Source organism: Chondrus crispus, genomic scaffold (assembly GCF_000350225.1).
Source record: "Chondrus crispus Stackhouse genomic scaffold, scaffold_62, whole genome shotgun sequence".
NCBI lineage: Eukaryota > Rhodophyta > Florideophyceae > Gigartinales > Gigartinaceae > Chondrus > Chondrus crispus.
The window spans coordinates 82,278-96,993 of record NW_005178579.1 but is presented as its reverse complement, the minus strand read 5'-3'; the positions used below and the strand labels follow the sequence as shown (position 1 = coordinate 96,993).

The 14,716-nt window shown below is 54.4% G+C and overlaps 6 protein-coding genes; 1 reads left to right on the top strand and 5 right to left on the bottom strand.

Annotated features, from left to right (window-relative positions):
• Positions 1 to 843: 843 nt before the first annotated feature.
• CHC_T00007121001 (hypothetical protein) lies at positions 844 to 1,509 on the bottom strand. The gene has a single exon (XM_005710538.1). It carries the CDS (start codon positions 1,507 to 1,509, stop codon positions 844 to 846), a length of 666 nt encoding a protein of 221 aa, XP_005710595.1.
• A 21-nt stretch (positions 1,510 to 1,530) lies between these two features.
• Positions 1,531 to 1,821, bottom strand: CHC_T00007120001 (hypothetical protein). The gene has a single exon (XM_005710537.1). It carries the CDS (start codon positions 1,819 to 1,821, stop codon positions 1,531 to 1,533), a length of 291 nt encoding a protein of 96 aa, XP_005710594.1.
• A 27-nt stretch (positions 1,822 to 1,848) lies between these two features.
• CHC_T00010177001 (U4/U6 small nuclear ribonucleoprotein Prp4, putative, WD40-repeat-containing protein) lies at positions 1,849 to 3,225 on the bottom strand. Its single transcript, XM_005710536.1, has one exon. The coding sequence runs from the start codon at positions 3,223 to 3,225 to the stop codon at positions 1,849 to 1,851; it is 1,377 nt and encodes a 458-aa protein (XP_005710593.1).
• A 1,095-nt stretch (positions 3,226 to 4,320) lies between these two features.
• On the top strand, positions 4,321 to 4,923 carry CHC_T00008399001 (hypothetical protein). Its single transcript, XM_005710535.1, has one exon. It carries the CDS (start codon positions 4,321 to 4,323, stop codon positions 4,921 to 4,923), a length of 603 nt encoding a protein of 200 aa, XP_005710592.1.
• On the bottom strand, positions 4,525 to 4,974 carry CHC_T00008962001 (Heat Shock Protein 20, HSP20). The gene has a single exon (XM_005710534.1). It carries the CDS (start codon positions 4,972 to 4,974, stop codon positions 4,525 to 4,527), a length of 450 nt encoding a protein of 149 aa, XP_005710591.1.
• Positions 4,975 to 12,776: 7,802 nt separating this feature from the next.
• On the bottom strand, positions 12,777 to 13,457 carry CHC_T00010329001 (Heat Shock Protein 20, HSP20). XM_005710533.1 is given in 2 exon segments: positions 12,777 to 12,950; positions 12,951 to 13,457. 1 exon segment carries the CDS (start codon positions 13,455 to 13,457, stop codon positions 12,951 to 12,953), a length of 507 nt encoding a protein of 168 aa, XP_005710590.1. The 3' UTR covers positions 12,777 to 12,950.
• Positions 13,458 to 14,716: the final 1,259 nt, after the last annotated feature.

The window sequence follows — 14,716 nt, the reverse complement described above, 5'->3', positions numbered from 1 at the left end:
TCCGACTACCGCCAGTCCCCAGGGGCCAAGATCGGTACCAGGACCGGGATCGTATGGCGCCCCCCCACCACAAGGAGCTGCTATCGGCGGCTATGCACCGCCTCGTCCTGGCACAGGCATGCGTCCGGTTCCTCCCACAGGCTCAGCACGTCCGGTTCCTCCCGGCTACACCAACCCTGCGGCACCGCACCCCCACCGCCATGCGCAGTCTATCCCCCTCTCCCCCCGCGCTGCACCGCGACTAACATGCATTCCCATCCCCCTCCCCCCCTGCAGCGCCGCGACCTCCGTCTCTCTCAAGGACCTTTCCTTCCCGTCGTCGCGCTTCCACGTGCACGAGGGGACCTTCCGGCCGACGTTCGCGTCGGTATCCGGCGGCGCGTCGCTCTCCTCGCGCGTGGTGCTGACGCCGCGGCGCGCGGGCGAGCTGCTGGTGTCGCCGGCGGCCGTGACGTACACGGACGCGGCGGGGCGGTCACACGTGACGCGGCTGGCCTCGGCCGACAACATCGTCGTCGAGGACCTGCTGGCCTACCGCCGCCGCACGGACCGCCACGCCACCGAGTGGGGAGCCTACGCCGCCGCCTTCCTCCTCTTCGTCGTCGCCCCGGCCGCCTACGCCGCCCTTCTGGAGAGAGGCGTTGTTGTGGGCGAGGGAGCGAAGAAGCGCTAGGCCTGACACGTGGCCGACGTGGTGTTGCATGTTTCGAGATCGACACGTGGACCGCGTGGCTTGTCTTTGTAAACGCACGTACACGTGGGGCACGTGGCGTGCAGACACAACTGTCAGGATAGACCGTTTTGAGTCGCGATGCATCTCACGACGCCGCCACGTTTGCCCCCCTACCGTTCCCGGTGAACACTTAAACAATTCGCCCTCCGTGGGCAGCGACCGGCCTGTTTCGCCATCCCTCCTTCCCTTCCCCCCCCTCGCCTCCCCCCGCCTCCTCCGCGATGCGCTTCATCCGCAGCCCGAAGCACGCCTCGCGGCGCCCCGTACTCGTGCCACTCCTGCTCGTCTGCGTGCTGGCCACGGCCTCCCTCCTGCTCGTCGCGCTGCCCTCGGCGCCCGCGACCGACTTCGTGCCGGACGACACCCCGCCCTGCGCGCGCGCCCTCATCTTCACGGGCGCGCGCCAGGGCTCGACCTGGTTCGTAGACTCGCTCGAGCGCTGCCGCTACTCGTCCGCCGGCGCGGGCACGCCCGACCGCCGCTACGCCGACGACGTCTTCAAGCGCACCGAGCTCTGGAAGCACTTCGGCGAGCCGGCCCTGGACGGCTCCACCCTCTCCGCGGACGACGCCCTCCGCTACATCGTCGCCAACTCCAGCGTCAAAATCTTCCCTAGCGTGTACTACCGCCGCAAGGCAGACGTCGTCCACATGCTCCGCCAGCGCGACGAGTTCAACCTCGCCGTCTTCGTGCTGCGCCGACACGTTAACGCAACGTGGGATAGCTGGGTCCGCGCGCAGAATAGTAACGTTTGGAATGGTGCGAAGAAGGAGCATGACGGCGAGCTGAATCAGACGCTATATGATGCCCATGATTACTTTTTCGACAGTCGCCAGAGGTACGATGAAAACGTTGATGCCATGCTTGATGGCTTTCAGGTCCGGTATGACCTTTTTGACTATGACGATATCAAGGACAAGGCCCTCATCTACGCGCGGAACAACGCTTGCTTCATCCGCAACTGCAACTACGTCCAGTCGCAGAAGGCCGGCACCGAATCCCCCATGTGACCTCCCTACTTTTTCCACGTCCTCGCTAACTCTCGCCCTCCGTATATTATCCGCATACCACACCTCGACCATGCACATAAACGCTCTTACCGACCCGTTCCTTCCTCAGTCCTCCACCCCGCTCCACATCTTCCACGTCTTGTCGTAGCACGCCGCCACCAGCACCTCGCCGCCCGCGGAGCAGTCCACCCCGGTAACCTTTTCCTCGAACCCTGTCACGGCCGCGATCAAGCTCCACCCCCTCTTCACGCCCCAGCACTTAACCGACCTATCAAAGCTCCCACTGAACACCACATCCCCGCCGCACCTTACAGCGCTCACCAACCCGCGGTGCGCGGCCACAGTCTTTTCGCACTTACCAGCCCGCAAGTCCCACACCCTCACAACATTATCCCCACCACCCGTCACCACGCGCTGCCCATCCGCGCAAAACTCAAGCCCGAGCACGCCCCCCGCGTGCGCCTTGCCCATCGTCATGACCGCCCGCCCGCTCCTCAGGTCCCACATCCGAATCCCGCCCTCCAGCCCGCCACTCCCCATCAGCCCGCCGTCCGGGTGAAACCCCACCCGGTACACGGCCTCGTGCCCGCTCTCCTGCCGCATAACCTCGCGCCCATCATCCCACACACGCACTTCCCCATCAAACCCGCCGCTCACCACGAGCCCCTTCCTTCCGGGGTGCATCTTGACATCCCCCACCCTCCCACGATGCCCTTTCAGCCTCGCCCTCTCCGCGAACTTCCCCTCCTCCCCCCGCGCGCTCACCGCCGCGCACCCGTCCGCAGCCGCTGTCAGCAACACGTCGCTCCACTCACGCGGCACACACACGGCCGACACGCGCCCCTCGTGCAGGGCCAGCCGCTGCACCTCCTCGCAGCGCCCTTCCCCCTCCCACACGCGCACGCCGCCGCCCCACCCGCCTGTCACCACGCGGCGCTGGCCGCCCGCCTCAAACAGGCAGATGGCCGACAGCGGCCGCTCGCCGCCCACCTGGCTCGCCACGACCTCCATGCGACGCACGCACCGCACGGCCCGCTCCTCCCGCTCCCGCGCCGCGCGCCGCCCCACGCCGCCGCGCTCCCGCGCCAACCGCTCCCCCGCCTTCCGCACGCTCATCTCCACGAGCTCCGCGCGCACCTTCCGCAGCTCCGCGCCCCCCTCCGTCAGGTACTCCTCGCGCCGCAACTCCTCCACCTCCGCAACCACCTCCCCGCCACCCGTGGGCACACGCTCCTGCCCCGTCAGCTTCTCGTGCGCCAGCGCGCCGCGCAGACGCTCACGACGGTCGTGCCCGTCCTCCCCGAACAGGCACACGGGCATGCCACGCGCGCGTAGGTTTTCGCGCACGGTCGCGTCCGACGTCGGCACTAGCACTGCCCGCGCTACCCGCTCTGCCTCGAACTTCGCCAACTTCGCTTCGCGCGCTTCTCGCGCGGCAGCTAGCGCGCGATTGGGGAGTATCTCCATGGCTTCGGGCGGCATGGCGAAGGGGAAAGGGGAAGAGGTGGGGGAGCGAGGGGGGGGGCAGACGGACTGCCGTACGAAGTTGGGGCTGTTCTGTGGGGATTAGTTATCATTTTTTGAGGTCCACGTGGTCAGCGTGTAAACGTGTCATCCACCCCTCGATGCCGACACATGGACTACAGTATTTATATATGGGTGAAATCCATTGTGGTGTGCGGAAGACTTCGAAAAAGTCTAATAAAAGCTCCTTAGTTCGACGACGAGCCCGGTATTGTCCATTTGGGCCATTGTGATCTGGTTCCGCACACCACAATGGATTTCACCCTTTATATATTTATATATTTAATTTAGCCTAACGAAGCATAAGCGAAAAAAGCGATGCGATGTCCACTGCTGTACGTGCTTCATTGCACTTGTAGAATAGACATGGCTTTACAGTAATAGATATTTGCTGAGAACACTCTGTGTGCTCCAATCGTATTCTCATCCTAGCTAGCATGTTGGTGCGTATTCCTTACAAAACTGCCATTGTCGCACATCGCAACAAGTTTTTGGACACCCCCATCGTCCATTCGCCTTGACAAACAATCTTTTGACAGCCACCAACCTTGGATACCCTTCCTACATGCAACGTCTGATCCATCTACAGAAGAGTCCGATTTTCCTCAAAAACGAGCCGATCGGCAAGTTGAATCTCGCCCAATCGAGATCTAAATTCCCCTCCAATTTGCTTCATCGTTGTGAAGAGAAGAGCAACAAGGCAATACACGGAGATTTTAATGTGATTTTTTTCTTGGCGTGAAGCCTTCACTCTGCTTGGAACAGCCAAAAACAAAATGACGTGATGTCATAGCCCTTCACACCTGAGGGAGTCAATTTCGTCTGGAACCGAGAGAAGGGGACTCCTTTGTGTCTATTCGCCCTCATGAAGACAACATTTAAATATTAGGGAGTTATCTCGTGACGCTGGAAAATAAAGACTTAATTCAGTCCCGCCCCTTTCCGCACAACACTACTATTTTGCCCAACCAAAGAAGAGCATATTTACGCCTCGCGCTTTTCTTCAACAGCGACATTCCTTTCAAAGAGATTGTGATAAGCTTGCGCCTGCCGATGCTTTTGTACTGTACTGGGCTCTATTGCGCACCTTCTTTCATGCTCTTCCAAATACAGGCAAAGCAGTTGTTACCCGAAAATCGTACTGTCCATTTTAATATAGTTTTAACCGTTTCGTTTCGTCAATTGAAAAAATATACAATCTGTGACACTCTCCATATAATTTTGACTATCTTCTCTCATTCTTCTCCTCCCAACCGCCTACGCTTTCCACTGTTTCCGCCCATGTTGAACGAATGGTACCCGAAGTACCACAGTCCCGTTCTCCACACTCTCAACTGTCGTCCCCTTCACGTGTGCATCGCGTCCGAAAACGGCCCTGAGCGAGTACACGAAGTCCTCTCCGCTCTTTTTTCCCTTCTTAGCGCTGTGTCTCACAGCCGTGACGAACAGCTTTTGTCCATCAACCTTGACGCGCACGTCCTCCTCGTTCGCGCCGGACAGGTCAACGGCAAGGTAGGCTGCATCGCCCATCGCCTGGTACATGTGTTCCACCTGCAAGGCGCGGCCGGGGTGGGCGAAGGCGCCCGGCGACGGAGAGGAAATCATCACTTCGCCTCTCGTCGGGCGCAGGTGGTGGTTCGCGGTGGGGAAGAGTGAGCAGGGGAACATGTCTTTGGCGGAAAATGAAGTCTGATAGATTGTTTTCATGCGAGCTGTTGGTGCAGTAGTCTTGTGTATGAATGGACGGAAAAGGGTGAGGGGGGTGTGGGTAGAACTTCTGTTTATATAGTGCTGTGTGTATCTGTAGCAGGGCTCTCTAGTGTGGTGTCATTGGCAGTTTGCGTCTCTGCGGCGTGAGCAGTGGAAAGAGGAAGATGATCAAAAACTGTGGTAGGCGGTGTTGTCGACGGTGGAGCACAAAAGAAATATTTGTAGTTTCCTTGACGTCATTCAAAATGATTCCAGGGTGGCTTTATGACAGTCGAAAAGATAATGCTATCGTATAGGGCAATGCTTCTCTGTAGTTCGGAGGATGAAAACTGTTGTAATAAAAAATTACGGGGGAGACAGGAGGGGGGTTGGTGGAGGCGTTTGCGACACTCCTGATATTTCCCATTCCCGTGTTGGGTTTATGGAACGCAGGAGTTGGTCTGTTGCAGGGGCATCGCTTCCAGATATGGAAGGATGTTTAAAGCATTCAACGTGGCAGTATGATCAATGCTGTTGGTTCTGTATGGGGGAAACACTGCCGTGATGCACACGCCACTTTGTGTGAAGAACGTAGACGGATGCAAAGTTGCAACTAAAGTGGACGCTTGGGAATAAACCCAGCGACCAGAACCTCGAGATACGTCGCAGGTACAAACCCGGCAAGTAATTTGATCAATTCTATGTGCCAGCGAAGGATTGGGCTTAGATGACCAAAGGGTAGACTCGTGAGGGCGCTTGCAGCGAGCGCAGTTGTGAAAACTGCAGAAGTTGATTGGCGCGTGGTTTTCTCCACGCGCTGTAAGGACAAGATACTCTAGTAATTTCCCTCTCTGTAGTGAGTATATAAGTCCCCCCGATGATTCCGAGTAACGGGCGTCGGGGGATGGTAGAGGGAAGACACACACCGTACGTATCGAGTCGTTCACCGACTCTCGTACAGTAAAGAACTGCCGGTCGTCGGCAGTTTTCCCTCGAATTTCTCCATTTTAGTGGCAAATTCCACAGCAGTGGCCTGGAGATGTTAGAGTACAGTACCTCTGCTCTAAGTTGGATATCTCCCAGATATTGATGGAATTTTCTTGCTTTTTGATTGGCGTGCTGTTGTTGCATCAGTTTTCAGTGGCCCACTGGCAATGTTCTGAAATAAATGGCAGGGGCAAAAAATATCTCTCTTATCTCTAGAGATATTCCTACAATGCCCTATCGAAGGCTTTTACCAATCAAATTACACCAACCATACTCACCCATGTGGGTGTGGACACGAACACGTCGCTTACCACTTCTGTAAGTGCTGTACCCCGATATAGACAGCGTAGTCTCCATTTCAAGCCCTACAGATCGGCCACTGTCCACATCACCGTCATGCTCGCGGGTAGCAGAATGTGAGAAGGACATCGAAAGCGTCGCTTCGCGATCGCCCCGCGCTTAAACTGATCACGAATGCTGTTTGTCTCGGTTCATATCGCGAAAACTACTGTGCGTGCGCCTCTGGACAGACAGCGGTGTGATGGAGGCGCATGCTGGCAACGCAAATTCAAAAATATGTTTCCACCGCCTACGATCCTGCTATATTCGGGAATACGGCTACTGTCCTGGCAATTTCCAATACCACATAAACATCTGCAAACCTACGGCCGTAAAATTGGAGAGCACGCACACCTTGGCAATGGATAACAGCGGGCCGCCGGTGCCGTACAGAAGTTGCCACTAGCATTTCCCAAAAAACGGCATGTAGTATAAAAATGTCGCATTGAAATTGATCTCAGGACTCCCAACTCCACGGGCGCCATCCTCTGCAGATTGAAGCAACTCTCTGACGACCTACGGTTCTATGACAAGATCCGCCGCGCTTTTACCGGAGCGCTCAATGCTGCGATGAGCACACACCCTATCGTGTGTAGACGCCAAAGAGTGTTCGGATGAGTCCAGTGTCCGCATAATAGTGAGTTAATAATGAGATTACGCCTGGGAATTTCACAATTAGTGAGTCAATTTCAACAACCCCATTCCCGCACTTGCCTTCATCTACAGATCGAGCTTCTAATGCACTCTAAACCAATTTCAACAGCCCAATTCCCGCACTTGCCTTCATCTACAGATCGAGCTTCTAATGCGCTCTAAACCAATTTCAACAGCCCAATTCCCGCACTTGCCTTCATCTACAGATCGAGCTTCTAATGCACTCTAAACTGCCATAACGATTACACGTCAACATCGCCATTTTGCACCTATGCTGCAGTATCACATACCGTGAAAACGAAAACGGACCGATGCACACAATGCCGATCGAGGTCCCATGCGTGGATTAGACTGTTTTGACCCGTTGTGAGTCTCTCCCAAAACGTTTGTGAGCAGAGGAGCCCTTCTTCTGGCTCAAGGAAAAGGCCATTATGGCTCCAGTATGAACAAGGTTTCGGACTAGGATGTGGGAAGACTTTAAACCACCACTACTACTAGATGCAATAAAGATGGGCTGGTGGCTGGCGAAAACGCTACAAGCCATGCAAGAGACGCTGGCAGCTTTTAAACGAAAAAAACAAACAAAAAAAACAAAAAAACAGCCCAGCCCACCCGTTCAAACTAGGCCATCTCAATTTTCCTCGGCAAGTTATTGTCATGAAACGGCAAGCGCAACTTCAGCAACCCGTCCTCATACAATACGACCCCAGCACCACCTTTTCCGTGCCAACTCTCCGAGGCAGTCGAAACCCCCCCTCGAACACCTTGATTGGACATCGTTCCATCGCCGCCTCGGCATTCCCGGCACCGTCACTCTGTAGCGCAGTAGTCCGATTTCAAGAGCACTATGATTAACGGACTTAAAAGTTGCCTAATTCCCCTACCGCGAATATCCGACGGACGCCGAAAGGTCGCGATCGGGCGGCCCAGCGATGAACACAATTGAGCGCGACTGTTGGGTAGAAAGTTCTGAAAAGGGCGAGAAGGGATGATTTAATATAAAGGCAGCGCTCTCCCCAGGCATGGCTGGGGCAGAGCGAACTCGCCACCGACTTGCGTTTTCTGAAAAGGGCAGGAGCCCCTCCGGGCTACCTTATCATTCCCCGAGAGTTGTAGCGTTCCTTTTTTGCAGTGTCCCTAGAGACCGACGCGCACAATTCGCCACAACTCCCAACATGCCTCGCGGATCCTCCCTCGCGGCTTTCCGGCATCTTCCCTTCGAGGCGGAGCAGATGTCGTTTACAAAGATCAGAAACTCGTGGCTCTGACCCTGCACGTGCGATCAGATTCCATGTCGGGGTGGCGAAGAACGGTCGAGAAGATGTGAGAAGTGCGAGATACGGAGAAAGTGAGTGGTTGAAGTAAGGCTTTTATGGTACAGAAGGGGACAGCACCGGGGAGAAAGCGAGGACCGGGAGGCTGGCGAACTCTCGATGCCTTACGAGTAGAAGCCGTTTCGGCCGGGCAGCCCATTTTTTCGGTATTTTCTGTGATGATATGCTGCAGTCCCCATTGGACGGAACACGTGTCGGAGGTTCTTGAACGATGTACAATCGATCCTCGATGTATGCATCCTCCATAGCTGCATGTCCTCGATGTACAGTATGTATCCTCTACAAGTATACACGCTGCATATCTCGGTTGTCTCACGGCTGGCAAAATTATGGCGCAATATCAGGCAGTGGACAACCTGCGATATCAGCACAGTGCGGCAGTGCCAGGCCGACACAGAGTATGTCGCCAAACGCAACGCGCAAGCTCCTGCACGTGTCGTGAAATTGCAGTGATATTGAGGATCATGCCCAGTTGTCGCAATCTTCCGAAAAACTACTGTTATGGGCGGTGCCCTGTGGCAACCTTCGATAACAGTAGTTTTTCGCAATATTGGGCAACGGATGAAACGAAACAGGCTTGAACCCGCTACCCGTGGTACGAGGGGGTGTGCGAAGGCGATCTCGACGGAGACAGTTTCGACCTGTGCGTTTTTTTTTGATTTAATTGAGTATGCTTTCCTTGGGGGTCAGCCGAGAGACAAGTGTGTTGTCACACGGGGCACACTCGGGCCGATATCGCCTCTTGAGCCTCCCATGCGCCCTCGCCTCCGCCTCGAGGCGCATGTCCAGCCCTCGTGCTGATATCCGCCCTCTTGCCCCGTGTGACAAGGCATACATGTATACATCCTCCATAGCTGCATTTGATGAAAGATCAACTTTTACTGATTCAGATGCGTATATTCAGTAAGATGTATGTTACAGCGAAAAATCATGGCTATTCCAAACTCGGGAAATTAAACAAACATATGGATCTCTCTATATGTGAGAACGTGAGCTTAGAGTCTGGGTCGAAATGGGACGGATACGTATTCGCTACGCCGATTCAGGAAGCTTGTTATCAGGAAGCTTGTTATCAGGAAGCTTGTTATCAGGAAGCTTGTTAAAAGAATGAACTCCATTTAGTGTTCAGTGGACTCCCGCAGCTTTTTTAAAGAGAACAACTTTGAGTTTTTTGTTGGGGCACTTAGAATAATGGCTACAACTCTTCTTTGACTTCGTTGCCGAATGTTGGGTTTCTGCGAGCGGCAATGTATTCTTTCAATGTTTGAGTAGCATTTGTGGCCAACTTCTTGTCTGCCCACTCGATAAGATAGGCGTGTGTAAAGGAGTGGTCAGGAGCTGCGACGGCAACCCCAAAGTGGTGTAAAAAATGGTCACGGCTGCCCCCATGCGGGGTGCGCACATGTGTTTTGAAAACAGCCAATAAAGACTGCTGTTTCTTTCAAGAAGCCAGCACATATTGCAGCACGGGTGTTGTGTCCAATGGAGCTAACCGGGCAAGGCAAGCAAAAACCAGCCTGTTAAGACACACCCTGAGACACACCCTCAGGGTGTGTCTTAACAGGCAGGGTGAGGGTGTGTCTTAACAGGCTGTTTTTTTTTTGCTTGCCTTGCCCGGTTTTACCAGGAATACAGTACTTTTAAATTCTTAACAAATACCGTATGCTTCTTAGGGCCCTTACTTTTCTTAAACTCAAAAAGTAAAACATAGGAGCCACTTATAGCACGCCAAATCACCTCTTTGGGAAAAGCAAAGCAAACTGCAGAAAAACGGGGCATGTTTTAAGACACACCCTCCGGGTGTGTCTTTAACATGCCCCGTTTTTCGACTATTACACATGTACAACAAAAAGAAACTCTACATGCGCTGCTCCGGCTCCGGAACGGGTCTCGGAACGGCTTGTCGACAAGTCTGGAATGTTCCAGGCCCCCTCGTCCTCATTTTCATCTTCTACGCTGTTTCTAGCATACAGTCGCTCCCAATCTCCGTATCCCACATATCTCGAAGCGTCTCGATTAATCTTCAGCACCCTGATGACGGACCTGGCCTCTCGTGCAGGCCACGCCCTCGAAAGCCTGGCGTATACTAAATTCCTATTGCTTCCTCCACCGACACCGTCCGTCCCAACTGACAATCCCATCAACTACGACAATTCACTGCCGCAATCAAAAACGACTTGAAACGATTCGAAATGCTCTTTGCCACCCGCCCATCCACCCTTTACATCCTCACCTCCCGCGACGCCGACGACTCGTTATCGGAAGCGCCCCGCCCGCATTCCGCGGGAACCAATCCCAAAATGCATCCGACGCGGTATCATCACCTCCGAACCTTCGGGCCCGCACACGACTTCTTCGGAAGCGAGTCCGAGGCCGTACTGGAAGTTGAGCTTCCGGGCGTGGCACGGAAGGACGTTGAGGTCTTCGTTCACGGAAGGGATCTGACGGTCACCGGGAAGCGCTACAGACGTGAAGATGAACAGGCGCCGCCGGTGAAGAGGGCCAAGACTTTGCATGGCACGCCTGCTTGTGAAACGCAGACAGACGGGCATGAGGCGCCGGGCGGCGCAGCCGGGAACCGGAGGAAGCCTGAGGGGACGACTGACAGTAGCGAGAAGGTGGTCGAGAGGGATGGGCGGGGAGGGTGCGAAGCATGCACTGGGAAGAAAGGTGTGAAGGGCGGTGTGGGGAATAGTAAGGGTGCATCCGAACGACGTCCTTTCAGGGTTTTCAGCGCTACGTTCCGGCTGCATTCGCAAGTTGATGCTGCTAAGGTGGCTGTCGCGTCATATGAGCACGGGGTGCTGCGATTGCGCATGCCGTATCAGGAGAAGACTTCGCCGAGGAAGATTGACATTGCGTAGAGGCAGAGGCACGTCCGAGAATGGAACGCCCAGCTTTTTTTGTTTTAGACTAGGACACGTTGATGTAAAATGTGGGGTGACGTTGTGCAAAGAGTGATCTCAGAATATTTTGTGCTGCTTGAAGCATGAGCCTTTATTCCTGAATGCGTTACGAGGGAATCGCAACGCTATTCGGTTGGGTTGAAGTGAGCACAAGAGCAAAATGGCTTTTGCGTTCTTGCAGAAATTGCATCCCCGCCTCGTCTCGAATTAAGCCACCCCGGTTGGGTCTTCAGTATTGGATTTAAGTTGTAATCATCGCTTCACTCTGGGAGTGATAGTGAATGCAAAAGCGTAAATCACAGCGTTGCCAGAGTATGCGCCGTGAAGCGGAGTTAGTCATGTGGGAAAGATTGATGGGAAGTCCAGATTGAGATGGTCTCCAAGAAGGATAATTAGGACATGATGAGCAATGCGGATTTATCGGGCAAGCAACAGATGGCGGTGAGATACAGAAGACAGCCCGAAAGTAGATTCCATCCTCTGCACTTTTTTTAAAATGGGTAGTTACCAGCAATAGGGTAGTTGCCGGCAACATTTGCCTCACATGCAAAACATCAGAACTTTTTTTATAACTTGTGCAATAAAACTTGCGATTGGGAAACAGCATGGCTGCTACCCAATCACGGGTTTTATTGGAGGTTAGAGGTGCAAGTTGTCGAAATGACCTTTGAATATGGGCGCCGAGCAGGGGAAGAGAATAAAATAGAAAAAAAGGTACAAGGGTGGCTATTTATCTGAACTTCAGAGGCTGAGTCTGAAGTATGTTGGGCTCGCTTTTGCTGATTGTTTTAAAGGGTTGGCACAGGTGGTGTGGAAGATTGAAGAGATGTGAAACAACACGTGTGCATACTGTTGTATTTTCACCTCCGTTCACTTGTGTGTTGCTTTTTTTGTGACCACGTCAGTGTCAGTATAGGTGCAATAAACAGAAGCAGTAAAAAGAAGGTTAGGTTAGGGAAGAATACTGTAGTTGAAATTTCTTGAGAAATGATTCAACCTGATCTCAGGTTGAAACCTGAGATCAGGTTGAATCGTCAGGCAGGGCAGGAACACGTTGCCATCAGGGCAACGTGTATGTATAGCAATGGAAGCAGGGAAAGTTTTTTTCCACTGAACGGCCCTCAAGGAGGCCCTCTGAAGGCAGTCGCGTCACGGCATCTCTGAGCGGAGGCAGGAGAGAGAATAAATTTGTCAAGATTTTGCCATTTCGAAGGTGATTGATTGTATCTCCAGATATTGTTTTTTTGTACCCTAAGGGTTCTGTAAAACGTGTGGATTAACGGGGGGATGTTGGAACAAATGATTGGGACATTTTTTCTGCAGGATCATTTGTTACAAGCAAATCTATTGAGTGTTTCGTAGAGAAAAAAAAACTACATATGGCACCATCCAATGGTAGTCGGTCATGCATAAATATCGCATCAAGCACTCAAAAGACCAGATCTCATAAATGCTGTTTCGTATCTGCGCCCGCGGCCCTATATGTACTTCTATGTAGTGAACCTGTCAGTGGCGAGGCACTTGTGTGTGTGTGTGTGTGTGTGTGTGTGTTTGTGATGTGCGCCTTTTGAACAAACACAGAAATGAAGGCACATAGGTCTGAACATACAGAGAACGCTTTGTTTATCAAAGTTGACTAAGTGTAACGCGAGTCCTTGTTCCGCGCGGAATCCCTTATTATGTGGGTAAGATGCTAAAACTATGGAGGGGATAGGGGCGGACGGGGTGGTGCAAAAGGCACAAGTGAGGACTTGTAAAGCGCGTAGGCAGCAAGCTAGAACTCGATCTGAATCTTGCGGGTGCCCTTGTCGGCGACCATAGGGATGGTCATGTTGAGGATGCCGTCGCCGACGTGGTCTGCCTTGATAGCGTCGACGTTTGCGCCCTGTGGGAGCCTTGCCTCGAGGAGGTAGACGATGCTGGGGACGGGGTCCTCGCCGGGGTGGGCGGGGTCTCCGTTCTGGGCGGCGGGGTCCTTGGCGGCGGCGGGGTCGTCGTCCTTCTTCTCGATGAGGGGGCGGCGGAAGCGCTTGCCGCGCACGGTGAGCTTGTTGTCGTGGACCTCGACGGAGAGGTTGTCCTTGGACACGCCCGGGATCTCGATCTCGAAGTGCGCGGCCTCGCCGTCCGCCTCGTAGCGGTACGACGGCTCGACCGTGTGCGTCGAGCGCGCGCCCGACTCGGTCATGTCCAGCATGCGGCGCATCGTGCGCAGGTCGTTGCTGAACGGGTTGCCCCACGGGAAGAGGCTGTGGTGGTTGTACGGCGTGAGGAACGACATGGCGCGGGCGTTGGGCGGTGAGGAAGTTGGGGGGGTGAGGAGTTGGGGTGTGGTGTAGGCGCGGGTCGGGTACTTGTCGTGGAGTGTGTCCGAAGGGTGTGGTGGGTGTGGGTGCGGGTGAGGGGGAGAGGGGGTGATCGGTGCATGGTGCGTTTATATAGAGTCTGTGCTGGCGGGGGCGCCTCGCCTCCCAGGGCGGACTACTGTAGCACCCCGTGTCGCGGTTCTAGAAGGAGGGGGGGGGGGGGGCGGGACGGACGCTGCGCGAAAAGTCTAGACGTGCGCTTGGCGTGTCGCGCGGGCAGGCCAAGTCGAAGGAACGAGGTATGTGTCCGACGGTGGAGAAGGCATGCTCCCCGCGCGGGGGTGGGCGACGGTGAGGGGGGGTGTTTTTTTGGGGGGTGTTGAAAGGTGGGGGGGAGCGTTTTTTGCGTGTTTTTGGCGCGTGTGCATGTACACGTAGACTTTTTTTCTAGAGACGCGTGGCGGAGAGGCATCGAGAGGCATCGAGAGGCATCGAGAGGGAGGCATCGAGAGGCATCCAGAGGCATCCAGAGTGATCGCCGCGCCGCTGCGCCCGCGACACAGGCGCTCGACAGCACGGAGGTCGAGCTGCAGGCTCGCCGCGCCCGCCCGGACACGGCTTGGAAACGTCCTCATGGAAAACACTCATGGGACGTGGCCCCCGCCCGCTTGACGTGCAAAAGCGCACCGCCGCTTCGCTGCAACTCGTTCTGTGCGCGAGGCGTTGGCGACCCCGAGTAGCGGCGCTGCCAGTCGCGCTTTCTCCGCAACCGCCAGCCTGCTCGCCGCCTTGCAAACTCTTCCATATCTTTTTCTCGCCCTTCTTATCTTCCATATTGACTGACCATTACAGACCCGCTTACAAACCCGCTTACAAAGCCCCACTTTCTCCGATCAATTTTTTTTAAAAAACTTTTAAAACTTTGTGTGATTGCGAAATTGAAAACTTTTCCGACCAATTTCACAATCACACAAATTTCCAAACCTTTCCCAATTCTTTCCCTCTCTCCTCTTGACTTCCATCTTGACGCTTTCATGGGAATTACTTGCTGCCTTGTGCCTTGTGCTTCGTCCCCGCCCCTCCTGCGCCGCCAACCGGACAACAGATTATGTTTCGTATGTGCAAAACCAAACTGCATCGCGCGTAACCATTAATGGTTAGTGTTGGCAGTTGAATGGGGCTGCTTGCGTAGGGGAGGGAAAAGGCCAAGGAGGAGAGAAGATTTTTGTTTACG